The sequence below is a fragment of the Mauremys reevesii genome, linkage group 4 (assembly GCF_016161935.1).
Source record: "Mauremys reevesii isolate NIE-2019 linkage group 4, ASM1616193v1, whole genome shotgun sequence".
NCBI classification, from domain to species: domain Eukaryota; kingdom Metazoa; phylum Chordata; order Testudines; family Geoemydidae; genus Mauremys; species Mauremys reevesii.
Window position 1 is genome coordinate 148,245,140 of NC_052626.1, and position 15,246 is coordinate 148,260,385.

General features: G+C 49.6%; 1 protein-coding gene across 1 annotated transcript; it reads left to right on the top strand.

Moving 5' to 3' along the window:
• Positions 1-361: 361 nt before the first annotated feature.
• On the top strand, positions 362-14,803 carry LOC120404494 (interferon-induced very large GTPase 1-like). Its single transcript, XM_039537184.1, has 7 exons — positions 362-488; positions 1,345-1,634; positions 3,442-3,648; positions 3,691-3,930; positions 4,474-4,539; positions 8,203-8,373; positions 9,356-14,803. Exons 2-7 carry the CDS (start codon positions 1,364-1,366, stop codon positions 14,074-14,076), a joined length of 5,676 nt encoding a protein of 1,891 aa, XP_039393118.1. The 5' UTR covers positions 362-488; positions 1,345-1,363; the 3' UTR covers positions 14,077-14,803.
• Positions 14,804-15,246: the final 443 nt, after the last annotated feature.

The window sequence follows — 15,246 nt, forward strand, 5'->3', positions numbered from 1 at the left end:
CTCCCCCCAACACACACACACCTGTGTAGCCTGGGGCAGAGGATTCCCACGGGTGGGTCCACCTGCCCTGAGCTGGGGAACTGCACCTGGCTGAAGCAGCTGTTCCACCAGGACACCCAGGCTGGAGGGGGCCATCTAGGGTGACCAGGCAGCAAATGTGAAAAATCCGGACAGGAGGTGGGGGGTAATAGGAGCCTATATAAGAAAGAGACACAAAAATCTGGAGTGTCCCTATAAAACCAGGACACCTGGTCACGCTAGGGCCATCCAGAGAGGGGACCCCACCCTGCAGGAGGGCTCAGCCCATGGGGGAGGAGGCTGGCAGCGGCTGGAGGAAGGGAAGCCCAGGGGGAAAGGCAGGACCAGTCAGCGGCTCCAGCCTGCGCTCAGCTCCGCTTTCAGTTTCGTTTCCTTGGTACCCGGCCGTCTAAACAGAGCCTGACACAAGCCGGCTGCGGGAGAGAAGGGGCCACTTCTTCCCCTGAGCCGTGAGTTCGTTCCAGCAGTGCCCGCTGGGGTGCGGGGCCCTGGGGCTGGAGGGGGCCAGGGAGGGGGTGGTGGGATCCGGGAGTGGGCTGGGGAGGGTGCCCAGCAGGGATCATCTGAAAAACCAGCCTCCTGCCTGGGACCCGCCCCAGCCTCACCCCCATGTTATCCTATGGACAGAGGCGCTGTCCCTTAGCAGCCAGGGCTGGCCCAATGCCCCAGTGCGGCGCTAGGGGGCGCGGTGCTGCAGGGCTCAGCAGGGGGCGCTCTCCCCTGGCAGCCAGGGCTGGCCCCAATGCCCCAGTGCGGCGCTAGGGGGCGCTGTGCTGCAGGGAGCAGGGCTCAGCAGGGGGCGCTCTCCCCTGGCAGCCAGGGCTGGCCCCAATGCCCCAGTGCGGCGCTAGGGGGCGCTGTGCTGCAGGGAGTGGGGCAGGGGATCAGCAGGGGGCGCTCTCCCCTGGCAGCCAGGGCTGGTCCCAATGCCCCAGTGCAGCACTAGGGGGCGCTGTGCTGCAGGGAGCAGGGCTCAGTAGGGGGCGCTCTCCCCTGGTGGTCAGCTCTGGCCCCAGTGCCCCAGTGCGGCACTAGGGGGCGCTGTGCTGCAGGGAGCAGGGCTCAGTAGGGGGCGCTCTCCCCTGGCAGCCAGGGCTGGCCCCAATGCCCCAGTGCGGCACTAGGGGGCGCTGTGTTGCAGGGAGCAGGGCTCAGCAGGGGGCGCTCTCCCCTGGCAGCCAGGGCTGGTCCCAATACCCGTGTGCGGTGCTAGGGGGCGCTGTGCTGCAGTGGATGAGTTGTGTGTGATTTTTCGGGAGTTACAAACACAATCTGAAGTTGTTTCTCTCCAAATCCCTTGCCCAGCCCCGGGGACCTGGTCCTAATGGCCTTTGAGACGATCCGCCAGGGCCGGGAGCGACTCATCGCCCTTCTTCTCACAACCCCCGACCCTGTCTTGGACGAAGTGGCCTCGCTGGGGATAGTCACCGAGGAGGAGTACGAGGCCTTGGAGAAGCTCGCGGAGCCCAGGGAGAGGATCCGAAGGCTGCTGATAAAGATCCAGAGGAAGGGGGAGCGCGGCTGTGAGCAGTTCCTGGAGTGTCTGCAGAGCCTCTTCCCAGACTTCCCGCCGGATTTACAGCCCCCGGGACGCCGTGAGTTGGGGCTTTCTGAGTCATTTCACTTCTTGGCAGGATTCCATAGAAGAGATGTAAAATGTAGCCAGGAGATATAGCGACGTAGCTGCATATTGGTGACAGGTTGGGCCAATGGTTAGAGCAGGGGGCAGGGGCTAGGAGTCAGGTCTCCTGGGCAGAGCTGGCTCCAGGCACCAGCGAAGGAAGCAGGTGCTTGGGGCGGCCGATGGAAAGGGGTGGCACGTCAGGGTCTTCGGCAGCAATTCGGCGGCGGGTCCCTAAGTCCCTCTCTTCCTCTTTGAGCTGCCACCGAAGTGCCGCCAAAAAGGAAGAGAGGGAGCGAAGAACCCGCTGCCGAATTGCCACAGAAGAAAGAAGCGGCGCGATTGAGGTGCTGCCGAACTGCAGCCGATCGGCTTTATCTTTTTTATTTTTTTTTCCGCTTAGCCGCCTGGGGCTTTCCTAACAGATCAACCTCAGCATGTCTGTAACATTCCTTGAAATGAGGGCTGTCGAGCAATTTAAAAAATTAATCGCAATTAAAAAACTTAGTCGCAATTAATCACGTGATTAATCGTGCTGTTAACAATAGAATACCATTTATTTTAAATATATTTGGACATTTACTACATTGTCAAATAAACTACTTTCCTTTACAACAAAGAATATAAAGTCTACAGTGCTCACTTTATATTTATTTTTATTACAAATATTTGCACTGTAAAAAACAAAAAAAATTGTATGAGGTGAATTGAAAAATACAAGTACTGTAGTGCAATCTCTTTACCATGAAAGTTGAACTTACAAATGTAGAATTATGTACAAAAAAACCTGCATTCAAAAATAAAACAATGTAAAACTTTAAAGCCTATGAGTCCACTCAGTCCTACTTCTTGTTCAGCCAATTACTCTGATAAACAAGGTTGGTTACAATTTGCAGGCGATAATGCTGCCTGCTTCTTGTTTACAATGTCACCTGAAAGTGAGAACAGGTATTCACATGGCACTATTGTAGCTGGCATTGCAAGATATTTACGTGCTAGATGAGCTAAAGATTCATATGTCCTTTCATGCTTCAACTACCATTCCAGAGGTAGTGATTGTCAGAATAAGAAGTAGAACCGAGTGGACTTGTAGGCTCTAAAGTTTGACACTGTTTTGGTTTTGAGTGCAGTTATGTAATCAAAAAAAAAAAATCTCCATTTGTAAGTTACACTTTCACAATAAAGAGTTTGCACTTCTACTTGTAGGAGGTGAATTCAAAAATACTGTTTCTTTTATTTATCATTTTTAAAGTGCATATATTTGTAATAAAAAATAATAATATAAAAGTGAGCACTGTGCACTTCGTATTCTGTGTTGTAATTGAAATCAATATTGAAAATGTAGAAAAACATCCAAAAATATTTAATACATTTCAGTTGGTATCCTATTGTTATAAGTGCAACTAATCACAATTCATTTTTTGAGTTAATCGCATGCGTTAACTGCGATTAATTGACAGCCGTACTTGAAACCTGAGGATTTAGCCCCAAATCCCCGTTCTGACCCTGGCCCTAAAAAACTTGTCACAGTCCCACAAACAGCCTCCAATGTAATGCCCTTTTGCCGTAGACCACAGGATTTCTCTCACTATTTTAACCTTTTCCTTCACTGCTGATCTAACTAACATGCAGGGCAGCAGCCGGCAGCCTCTGGGGAGTGGCCAAGGGCTTTAGCGGGCCATGGAGACACATCGCTCTTCTCTCTTGTCCGAAGAAGTTCCTGGAATTGCAAAGAAATCTGTAAAGCACTGATGAGGTGTCTATTTGTTGTCCCTTTGCAGGGTGCGTAACTCAGACAAATGATGCAGAGAGTCTGGAAGGTGGCGCATTCTCCGAGAAGAACGAAGCAGAAAACCCAGAAGCTGCTGTAACCTTGGGCACAAATGAGCTAGAGAACCCAGGAGGTGCCACATCCCTAGAGAAGAATGATCTAGAAAATCCAGAAACCACTCCACCTCATGAGGAGAATGATCTAGGAAATCCAGATGGTAGCCCATTGTCAGGGGAGATTGATCCACAGAACTCAGAAGATGCCACGTCCTCAGAGAAGAATGATCCAGAGAAGTTGGAAGAACCTGAGAAGCCAGAAACCATGTTGTCCTCAGGGAAGGGAGTGGTGACACCAAATTCTGCAACAACCCCAATAAAGGATGAACCTGAAAATCCAGGAACTGCTTTACCCTCAAAGAATGATCCAGAGAGTCCAGGAGGTGCCAGATCCTCAGAGAAGGATGCAGCTGCTGTGTCCTCAGAGAGAGCAGATTTCGAAGGTACAGGACAGGTCTCTAGACTTGCCCTGCAGGGCAATGCTTAAGAAGTGTTTGTGGTTGTCCTGCACTGGGAACAGAATCTCTGGGGCTTCTCCTCGGGGCTGGATGGAGAGGGACGGGGGAAAGCCGTGCTAGATTTCAGATGCAGGAAGGGTCTAGTTCCTGTGTGTTTGGACCCCTTGCAAGAGCAGAAGGTTGCGTGAACTCAAAGGGAAATGATTGCCTGTGAACATCCTGAGATGGAAAAAGGTGCTTCCGCTAATTAGCTCCATTGAACCAGGTCAACTCAACCAGAAGCCACTTCACATTGCTTAAAACCTTGAGATCAATTTCCGTGGCTCCGCTACAAGCTTGGCTCCTCCTCTATCATTCCAGCAGGGGCTAAGCTAGAACTCCAGGGAGCCTGCAGTTCTCAAAGGGGTTCCTGAGATGAAGCAAGAATCTAAGGCTGCCCCTTGAAGCCCTAGGCTAGACAAAGTCTATGGCCCAGTTCTATAGGCTCCTACGTGAGGCTAAGAAACTTTCACTTGTTTTGCTTTGTAGGGTCTGGAAATATCCCCAGCCATGGAGAAGAAGGAAAAACCGCTGCAGGAAAAGGGACTATTGAAGGTAGGGTCTATCCTCAGATCCCACTGAGACCTCTTGGAAGCTCTTCAAGGATGGAAGGGAAAAACTATGGTCTAGTAGGATACAGCAGTCGGGGACTGGGAATCAGGATTCCAGGGTTCTAGTCCCACCTAAGGCAAGGGAGTCTGTAGTGTTGGGGAGGGGGACACTGAGAGTCTGGGCTCCTGGGTCCTAGTCTTACTGCGGTTTGGTGGATGGAATTTCAGGAGAACAGATTTGGGAAGCAAGATTGGAGGGATCCTCTGGGAAGGATTTGGGCCTGGTTTGGTTCAGTTCCACAGAGGGTTAGAGGTTTGATCCGTGATGAATAGAATGAAATTAGCTGTACGTGTCTCATAGACTTTAAGGCCAGAAGGGATCATCAGATCATCAGGTCTCATCTCCTGCAAACTGCAAGCCACAGAAACCCACCCACCCACTCCTGTAATAGACCCTTAACTTCTGCCTGAGTTACTGACATCCTCAAATCATGATTTAAAGACTTCACGTTACAGAAAATCCACCATTTGCACTAGTTTAAACCAGCAAGTGATCTGTGCTCCAAGCTGCAGAGAAAGGCAAAAAAAAACAAAACAACAGGGTCTCTGCCAATCTGACCCTGGGAAAAAATTCCGTGCTTCCAGTTTTCAACATCATCCAGATCTTCTTATATGATATTCTGGTACTCCCCCGGATTGGCAATACCTCCCAACTTTGTGTCAGGCCCAAATTTTATTAGCACTCTTTTGCCAAGGTCATTAATAAAAATGTTTAATAAGATTGGTCCCAAGACCGATCCTTGAGGAACTTCACTAGTAACCTCCCTCCAGCCCAACAATTTGTCTTTCAGTACCACCTGTTGTAGTCTCCCCTTTAACCAGTTCCTCATCAGACTTTAAATTCTCAAATCAATCCCCATCTTCTCTAATTTAACTAATAATTTCCCACGTGAAACTGTATCAAATGCCTTACTGAATTCCAGGTAGATTAGATCTAGTGCATTTCCTTTGTCTAGATAATCAGTTATCTGAAATAAAGAGATCGGGTTGGTCTGGCACGTGCTACCTTTTGTAAAACCATGGTATATTTTAACCCAATTACCATTTACATCTCTGTCCTTAACAGCTTTTTTTCAAATTTTGTTCCAGACCCTGCATACAAGTTTTGTTTAACTGACAGTTTCCTAGATCACGATTTTTCCCTTAGGTACTACCTTAGCAATTCCCCAGTCATAGGGTACGACTTCTGAGTTTACAGATTCATTGAAAATCCTTGCAATTGTGCTTGCAATTTCATGTGCCAGTTCCTTTAATATTTTTGGATGGTGATTATCCAAACCCATCCCAATTTAGTCTGATTAAGCTGTTCCCTTGCTGATCCATCCCCTCTTCCATTCCTTGTAGGCTTTCTGCTTTCTCTTAATCACCTGTGTCAGATGCTTTCTCCCCTAGCTAGGTCTCCAATCCTTCCCTACAATTTTTCCCCCTTTTCTTGGGATGCAGGCTCCAGATAGTAATTCCAAGCCTCCCTCACATTCAGATCCTTGAGTTCTTTGGTTCAGCCCACTTCCCTAATTCCCTTTATTTCTTAACGTTTGCCCTTTGGAAATCAAGGACCCTAGTTGCAGACCTATTTTTGCTTATTTAGTTTAAACTCGAACCAAGATCGAACCAGCTGTCATGTGAGTTGCCTGACTATTCACCAATGCCATATCTAAAATGGCATCATCTCTTGCAGGTTCGGCGATGGTTTGGTGAAGAAATCTGTGAGATAGCACATACCCTTTAGTACCCGTAATCCAGTCATGACTACTAGTCTACCATGTTTCTGTGATCCGTATAATATCTGCTTTCACTTCCTTCACCAGTAGTTCTAGTTCCTCCATTTTGTTACCCAGACTCCTTGCATTGGTGTACACACATTTTAGTTGTTATTCCTTGGCTTCGCACAGATTCCTCACCTGATATAGGTACAGTCATTCTACTGCCAGTATCACCTACCTGTTAGCATCATTGTTACTGGCACTGGCTTTCCTCTTAATGTCCATTCTCCTACCCACTGCTGTTCCCTCGTCCATTGCTGTATTCCCCTTTCTTGATTTTCCTCCTGGTCAATATTAGAATCAGACATGGAGATTACATTAGCAACTCCCCCGAGTTCCTAGTTCAGAGGTCTTTTAATCAGATGTGCCAACCTCCATCCCAGAAGTCTATTTCCCTCCCTACTCAGGTCGAGTCCATCCCATGAGAACAGTCCTCTGTCTGTGAATGCCTCCCAGTGGGCAAACACCCCAAACATCCCACTGCTTGAGCCATCTGTTGCTCATCATAATCTTGTCCCGCCTTTGGTCTCCTCCTTTAGGGACAGGTAGAATCTCGCTGATGATCACCTGAGCCTCCATTACTTTACACGTCTTCCCCCGCCTGGCATAGTCACCCTTGATGCATTCCAGTGAGAATCTAGCCGTATCATTTATTCCCATGTGAAGGAGAGTCAGTGGATTCTTTCCTGCTCCCATTAGGATACTCTTCAGTCTCAGGTCCACATCCTGTATTTTAGCTCTTGGCACAGCGCACACCCCTCTGCTCTCAGGATCAGCTCAGCTGATAGGCCTGTCTGTTCTTCTTAGTAGACCTGCCTCTTCCTTGTGTTGGTGTGATGCTCTGGCCTTCCTCCTGTTCTTTCTAGCTGCAAGTCCTCTTGTCTCTTCTTCGCTCTTGCAATCTTTGGAGAGTCATCCTCTATCCTCCTGGGGCTCCGAATTCTGGCTATCTCCATTGACTCTTTCCCTCTTCATGTAGGACTAGCAAGTTCTTCTCTTCATCCTTGTTCTACCACCTTCTGTTACTGCCTGCTGTGCCCCTTCTCATATTCCAACTCAGGAAACCTGGTCCTGAGCTCTATTTCTCCTTTACTAGCTGGTCTTTTCCTCCGCCTAGCTCTTGTAGTCACAAGCTTCCAGTGGCCACTTTCCTCATCCAGCAGCCTACCCTCCAGTTGAGCTTCCACCTGCCAGTCTTGACTTTTCCTTTCAGCCTCCTCTTGCCTTCCCTCCATCATCTGCTCGAATCCCCTTTGAAACTCCACCATAGCATCCATCTATGTCTCCAAACCTCAGATCTTCTCTTCCATCAGCTCTGTTAGGCAGCACTTCATCCAAATGAAGCTCTCTTCGGGTACCCGCTCCAGGATAACATACCTCTCACAACTTCCACATCCCATCATCTTCACCATTTCTTCCACTTCTTGGGTCACTACCACTGCTGCCTCTGTATCTGTCATAGCCTTCCTGCCTAAGCTGCTGTCAAGGAAAAAAAACCCCAAAAAACCCAACTAATCAAAGACCAAAACAATGACAGAACACCTCACCCTCTCCTCCAAATTCACCTTACAAATTTCCACACAGACTCCCATGTTTTCAGCTGTTTGCTGGCTCTCATGCCAATGCTTCAGTTCAGGGCTCCCATCACCATGGTGTCTGGGCTGCAGACACAACCCTCATTCCATGGCTCTGCCTTGCTTCATGCTCTGTCAGTCCTGTACCCTCACCCCACCTAACATGGGACTGTGGGATACGGGCTAGTGGGAAGGTCTAAGGTATCTGAGCAGGCTTCTCTTCTGGATCTTTGGATGGAGTGATCTCAGACTTGGATGTCTCCATGCCAGAGAGCAGAGCTGAGTCACCAGGAATTGCCTCATCAGTGGAGAGGAATGGAGCTGAGACACCAGGAGTTGCGTCGGTGGAGAGGAGCAGAGCCGAGACACCAGGAGATTCTGTGTCTGTGGACAGGAGTGGAACTGAGGTTCCAGAGACCTCTCCCAACAAAGTTCATGCAGGTAGAGTCCAAACAACATCCCCATTGCCCCTCTCTCAACCCAGGTCCCCCTGCCCTGGTGGTGAAACAGGAGCTGGGTCTCCATGACCCACTCCAACCTTGGCCACTTGCTGAGTTGACCAATGAGGGAGTCAGTTAGGGCTCTCCACATTCCTGTGACTGTTCCATCCAATGTCTCCATCTCTGTACACCTGCACCCAAGCTACAGCCCACCCTCGGTGTATTGTCCATCTGTGAAGCATGTGGAAGATGCCAGGACTGTGTTACAAATACTATATATAGAGCTGGGCGGGGAATGGAAAGTACATTTTGTGGAGGATTCTGAGATTTCTAAATTTGGGATTTTCTCCCCCGATTTGGAACAAATCCCCCAAATTGCAAAATCCTCCATGAAAGAAAATTCCGGGAGGAAATTAATTGTTTCTGGGCCAATGGAAACACAGGCAGCTCTCCAGTGTCAGGAACCCAGCTGGCTCTGGGCACGGTCACCTAGCAACCCAGTGAGCTCGGCTGGGGCCAATAAACCCACCCTAATGACTTGTGCTCGCTGATTGGACAAAGGACTCACAGGTCCCTGTTTAAGCCCGGTAGCAAAAGCACTACAGTGGCTGCTCAGTGTATTCCACGCCCACAGCTGAGTCAGTCCTGCTTCCTATTTCCTGTCCAAACCTTAGACTTTGGTCCCCTCCCTTGATATTAAATGATCCGGCGTTGGGAAAAGGCTGGTGTTCGTCTCTGTATTCACACACTGGTCTCAGCACCTAGAGCTGCGTCTCGCAAGGCTCAGGCACAGAGAAATCACAGCTGGGGTCTGTAGATATTTCCTTGGTCTGTGAGTGGGAGCGTGGGGAGATTCCACCCCAGGGAGGTGAAGGCCTGAGGCCTAAATCTTGGGAAAAGTGAGACTGAGAGGAGGCCAAGGTGCAGCTGGCCCTGAGCTGTGACGCCATCCCGGGTGGTGACACCTTCTATTACATCTGCAGGGAGAAGAGGAGCTGTGAAGACCGTCTTGTCCAAGCTGAGACTCAAGAAGTTCAGAAATGGGAAACTGAGGCTGAGGGATCTCCTGGAAATCAGCCCGGAGAGCCTGAAGGACTGGACTCCTTACGTCTTGGGAGATTTGCCTTGGCACTTCCTGAGAAAGCTCATGGCTCTGAACGGGACAGCCAGAAGCACAAGCCTTTGCCAAGGGGCATCTGATGAGGACACAAGTGAGGATGAGGAGGGTGGGGTGAGTGGGGATGTGTTTTCTCTAAGGGAAGACAAGTCTAGGGCTTATCTGCACCCACTCGATGTTCTCTGTGCCGTGCTGCTTTGCTCAGACAGTTTCCTGCAGCAGGAGATCCTGTTCAAAATGTCCACATGCCAGTTTGCCCTCCCTCTGCTGCTACCTGCCCTCGACACCCCCAAGTGCACCCTACTGCTGTGGGCCATGAGGGACATTGTGAGGAAGTGGAGGCCGCACTCCCTGGCAGAGAGCAGAGGGTTCAGAGAGGAGAGCCTGGTGCTCACAGCAATGCCAACCGTTTCCTTTGTGCGGCTGGGGAGCTGCAGCTTCTCCAAGTCCAAACTCCTCAATGAGGTTCTCAGCCCCTCCCAGCAGCACCACAATTTCTTTATCCATCAGGACATGGAGTCTGGGAATGTCCCTCGGGAAATCGCAGATGGGCTGGTCGAGATTTCCTGGTATTTCCCTGCTGGGAGGGAGAATTTGGATCTTTTCCCAGAGCCCATCACAGTTACAAACCTGCGCGGAGACATTGAGTCACACTGGCCACAGTTCAGCTTTTTAACAGAGATCTCCTCAGCAGTGTTCATAGTTACTGAGAGCATCAGTGAGAGAGAATATGCTCTTTTATCATCTCTGCAAGGATCAGCCACTAAATACTACTTCATCCTGAACAGTCAGGCTGGGAAAGCCAAGAAAACGCTGGGATTCCTCAATATATTAGCCCCACTGCTGGATATGAAAAAATCACAACTTCTGGTGAAAGAGCAGAGCAACAACAGTGCAGAGCTGGTGAAAAAGCTGCGATCCACCCTACAGGGCATCATGAGCTCCTCTCCCAAGAGCACAAGCATCCAACACATGGCTGTGACGGCGCGGGAGCTAGGGATCCAGGTGGAGGAGGACGGTGGAGAATGTCGGACCGCATTGGAGCACGTTCAAGAAATCACCTCTGAAATACAAGACGTGGCAAAGTACAAGAGGGAAATGCTGAGGCTCCAAGGGGATCTGTGGAAGAACTTGGCTAAAGTGGAGAAAGAGATGTGCCGGATGAAAGGCCAACGGGACGTCTCTCCGGAAGACTATAGATCCCAGCTGAGAGAAAGGTGGTTGGAGCTACGCAGGCAGCAGAACCAGTGTGACCTCACCAGTGGGATGGTTAAATTTATTAGTGGGATAGGACAACTGTGTCCAGCTGAGAAGCATCACTTCCTGAAATGGATGAAGATCCACCTGGATCACATTGCCAGAGGGAACCTCTCTAGGCTCCGGGCTGAATATAAAGAGAAATGTCGCACTCTAGGGGATGACGCACAACAGCTGGCAGAACTAGATGAACTAATCTCTGCCAGCTCCTTAGGGGTGGAGCATTTCATGCGCGAGTTGGGGCAATTTTACGAGGCTGAATGCTCGATGGTGAAAGAAGGGAACTTGGGGAAGATCCAAAGACAATTTGTTTGTCTCCCAGGCATAGCAGCTGACCTGATGCTGGAAGGGTTTCCCATGGAGCTGATCGATGGGGATGCCTCCAACATCCCACTGCAGTGGGTGACAGATGTTCTGACTGAGCTCCATGCCAAGCTGGGGGGAAGGTCCAGAATGCTGGTTATAACAGTGCTGGGAGTGCAGAGCACTGGGAAATCCACCCTTCTCAACACCATGTTTGGCCTGCAGTTTGCAGTGAGCAGTGGCCGATGTACGCGAGGAGCCTTCATGTCCCTCATTAAAGTGGCAGAGAACTTTCAGCAGGAGCTGGGCTGTGACTTCATCCTGGTGATAGACACAGAAGGACTGAAAGCCCCTGAACTGGCCAAGCTGGAGGACAGTTATGAACACGACAATGAGCTGGCCACACTGGTGATTGGACTGAGTGACATAACCATCGTTAACATGGCCATGGAGAACGCCACCGAAATGAAGGATGTTCTGCAAATTGTGGTCCATGCATTTCTCAGAATGGAGGAAATCGGGCACAAACCCAACTGCCAGTTTGTGCATCAGAATGTCAGTGATGTGTCTGCGCATGAACAAAACATGAGGGACAGGAAACACCTCCTGGAGCAGCTGGATGAAATGACCAAAGCTGCAGCGAGGTTGGAAAAACAAAGCAGGGAGATGAAATTTTCCGACATCATGGACTATGATCCGGAGAAGCACAGTTGGTACATCCCTGGGCTGTGGCATGGAGTCCCTCCCATGGCGCCAGTGAATATGGGATACAGCGAGAGCGTGTGTGAACTGAAGAAATACCTGTTGGAATTTATGAGACACCGATCCCCTCGCAGAGCCCCCAAGGACATTCCCCAATTCATCAAATGGGTGAGGAGCCTCTGGAATGCCGTGAAACATGAGAACTTCATCTTCAGTTTCAGAAACAGCCTGGTGGCTGAGGCCTATACCCAGCTGTCTGTGATGTACACAGAGTGGGAGTGGGATTTCCGCAAGAAAATACATCTCTGGATGTCCAAAACAGAAACCACCATCCAGAACCAATACCCAGATGATCTGGGTCCAGGCACCTTTGAGAAACTAAGGCTGGAAGTTCACCAAATGCTGCACAGTGGGGAGCAGAAGATACTGCAGAGTCTACAGAGCTACTTTGAGAGTGGAGCTGGAAATCTACACCTGGTAGAGAAATACAGAGAAGACTTTCACCGAAGCGTGACATTTCTCCGACACGAACTGGAGAGCCATCTGCTCTGCAAGTCTGAAGAGGCCATTCGTATCCAGAAAGGTCGGAGCAAGATAGACCATCTGCAGGCTGGGTACATGAAAGTCATTGAAGGGAAGGTGGATGGGCTCTTGCAGGACTGTAGGGAGTGGGAGGTGGAGCTAAAGCCCAATGAACTGAAAAGGGAGTTTGCCAAGATGTGGAAGGAAACCTTAGCGGAGCTGCCATTGGAGAGCTTACCCCTACGCCAAATTCATAAAGACATCCACTACCAGCTGTGCAAGGACCTGGAGAACAGAGGGAGTTTGGTCAAGCAGATGCTCCATAAAGCCCAGAACTTGTTGACCTATCAAACCAAACCGTTCTGCATGAAGAAGGAGTATCTGGACTTGGGTTGGTACAAAGCAGCTGTGGAGTTTATAACGCAGCAATGTTCACGTGAATTGGAAGAGTTCACAAAGTCCCTGATGAAGGAGTGTAGGAGGTATGTTGGGCAGAAGGTCCACTCCCAAGGGGATTATGACCAAACCTACTGCAGGGAATTGCTGTGGATGATCAACCAGAGGCTCCAGGAGAAAGTCACTGGGAAGATCTGCACCAGTGTTTCTTTTGAAGTTGATTTAAAGCTTCACATCCTGGGAGAAGCAGCCAGCGCTTTCCAGAAGATGCACGAAGCCTTTCTCCAGAAGAACGACCCTCAGCGTCGCCTGGAGGAGCTGAGACCTCAGTATTTCTCCACCTTCAGAGACCTTTACTATGAGAAGGATGCCTGCCAGAAGAGAGCTTTTGATTTCATCCACCAGTGTTTGATACCTGCTTTATGGAAATATATGAAGAAAAGACTCGGGATTGAGATCGTGGACGACTTTCTCAGCAGTGGAGAGTCCATTGAGTATGGCAGCCGGAGCTTCTTCCAGTTCACTGTGCAGAAGAAACTGCTGGAGGAGATGGACTTCAATAACTACGTGAAATACATCAGTAACTATGAGGAGTTTGTAAAGGCCTGGATCCAGACACGCCTAATCAGCCACTACAGAGAGACTGGGAGCTTGGGAGAACTGGAGAGAAAGGTTCTATCCACAATAATGAAGAAAATCCGGGACGCTCTGGAGAACTCTGAGTGCCAAGATGCCCTCACCGTCTCTGAGTTCTTGGAGCAATTTTGCCAAGCGATGTGCAAGGAGCTGGTCATCTCCAAGGACAATTTGGAGGTGATCCTCTTCAAGAACACAGCCAGCGTCAGGCAGTTCTCAGTCAACATCCAGACCTTTCTTGCCCAGGTGGAAGATGGCATCTTCTCCGAGTGGGAAGAGCTGAGCGGGGAGATGGTCTTCACACAGCTCCAGTTCAAGCCCCAGGATGAGATCTTCAAGCGAGTGTTCGGCTGTGGGAAGCAGTGTCCATTCTGTAAAGTCCCCTGTGAAGCAGGAGGCAATGACCACAAGCAGCATTTTGCATCAGTGCATCGGCCTCAAGGGCTGGGGGGCTACAGTTATGAGACAACTGACAGGCTTTTGTATTCTTTGTGCTCCTCTGATGTAGTTTCTAGTAATTCATTTAAAAATCTGAGTACAGCCTTCCAATGGCATCCCTACAAAGATTATCGTCAATTCTACCCCACCTGGCGCATCCAACCGGACCCCAGCGTCAGCGCCTCCGATTATTGGAAGTTCATATTCAGAAAGTTCAATCACCACTTTGCCAGAGAGTACAATGCAGAGCCTGCCGATCTCCCCCCCGAGTGGAAGAAAATAACCAAGAAGCAGGCTCTGCAGAGCATCCGAGAGGCCTTTAACATGGAATAGAGGCTGGCTTTCTGAATTATGATACAGTCTTTAATTCCATAACAAGGTACTGTCAATCCTAATCCTGGCATCTTGTTACTTCCTAGGGCTTGATTTTGCCACCTGAAGGCTCCTTTAATGTAATTCATTGTAATTGCCTAGGCTTAAAAAAAAAAATTGAAAAACAAAACAGTTCCATCGTGTGACATCATATTGACACCTCCATAGCTCCCCAGCAGGGCTTGAACCTTTAGATGCCCCCCCACACACCTCTGCAGTTAAGCTAACCGAGTAACTGATAGCAGTAGTAGGTTGTTATCCTCCATGGGGACTGGCCACCACAAGTGAGTGAGGGACATACTTTGCCAGTGGGTTTCATAGCTATTTGCTGACAGCAGAGGACAGGTGAAACTCAGGAATTCGGGGTTCTGTCTCTGATTCTGAGGGAAGCGTGCTTTATTGGTCATGTCATAGATCCATCTGTCCATCCACCCTCCCCACCACCACCACCACCACCCCCCCAGCTTGACCCATCCCTTCTAATATGTCCCTGTACCAGTCCCAGTCTCCCCGTTCCCAGCTTCTTCTTCGCTACACATTCCAGTCCCCAACTGAAAACAGGGCATCATAATGGAACATATCAGGCAACCTTTGCTAGAGGGGGCACTACCAGCCATGCTTATAGTATATCACGGCTAACCTGGTGGCTGAACTTTGTGACTTTGTCCTCACCCACAACTATTTCACATTTGGGGACAATATATACCTTCAAGTCAGCGGCACTGCTATGGGGGGTAGCATGGCCCCACCAGTATATACCCACCTGCTAAAGTGAAAAAACAGACTGACAGAGCCAGAAGAGTACCAGAAAGCCACCCCTACACAGGGAGGCCAAAAAAAAAAAAAAAACGAGAACGCCCCCACCATCCAGCCCCAACTAAAAAACTAAACCCGCCAGATCCAACAAAGCCCGATGCCAGCTCTGTCCACGATCTATTCAAGTGACACCATCATAGGGACTAATCACATCAGCCACACACCATCCGGGGCATCACTGCACATCTCTACCACCACGTGATGCATCATCATCATCCAATGCCCCCTCTGCCATGCACATTGGCCAAACCGACAGTCTCTACGCAAAAGAATAAATGGACACAAATCTGACATCTCAGGAATCATAACATTCAA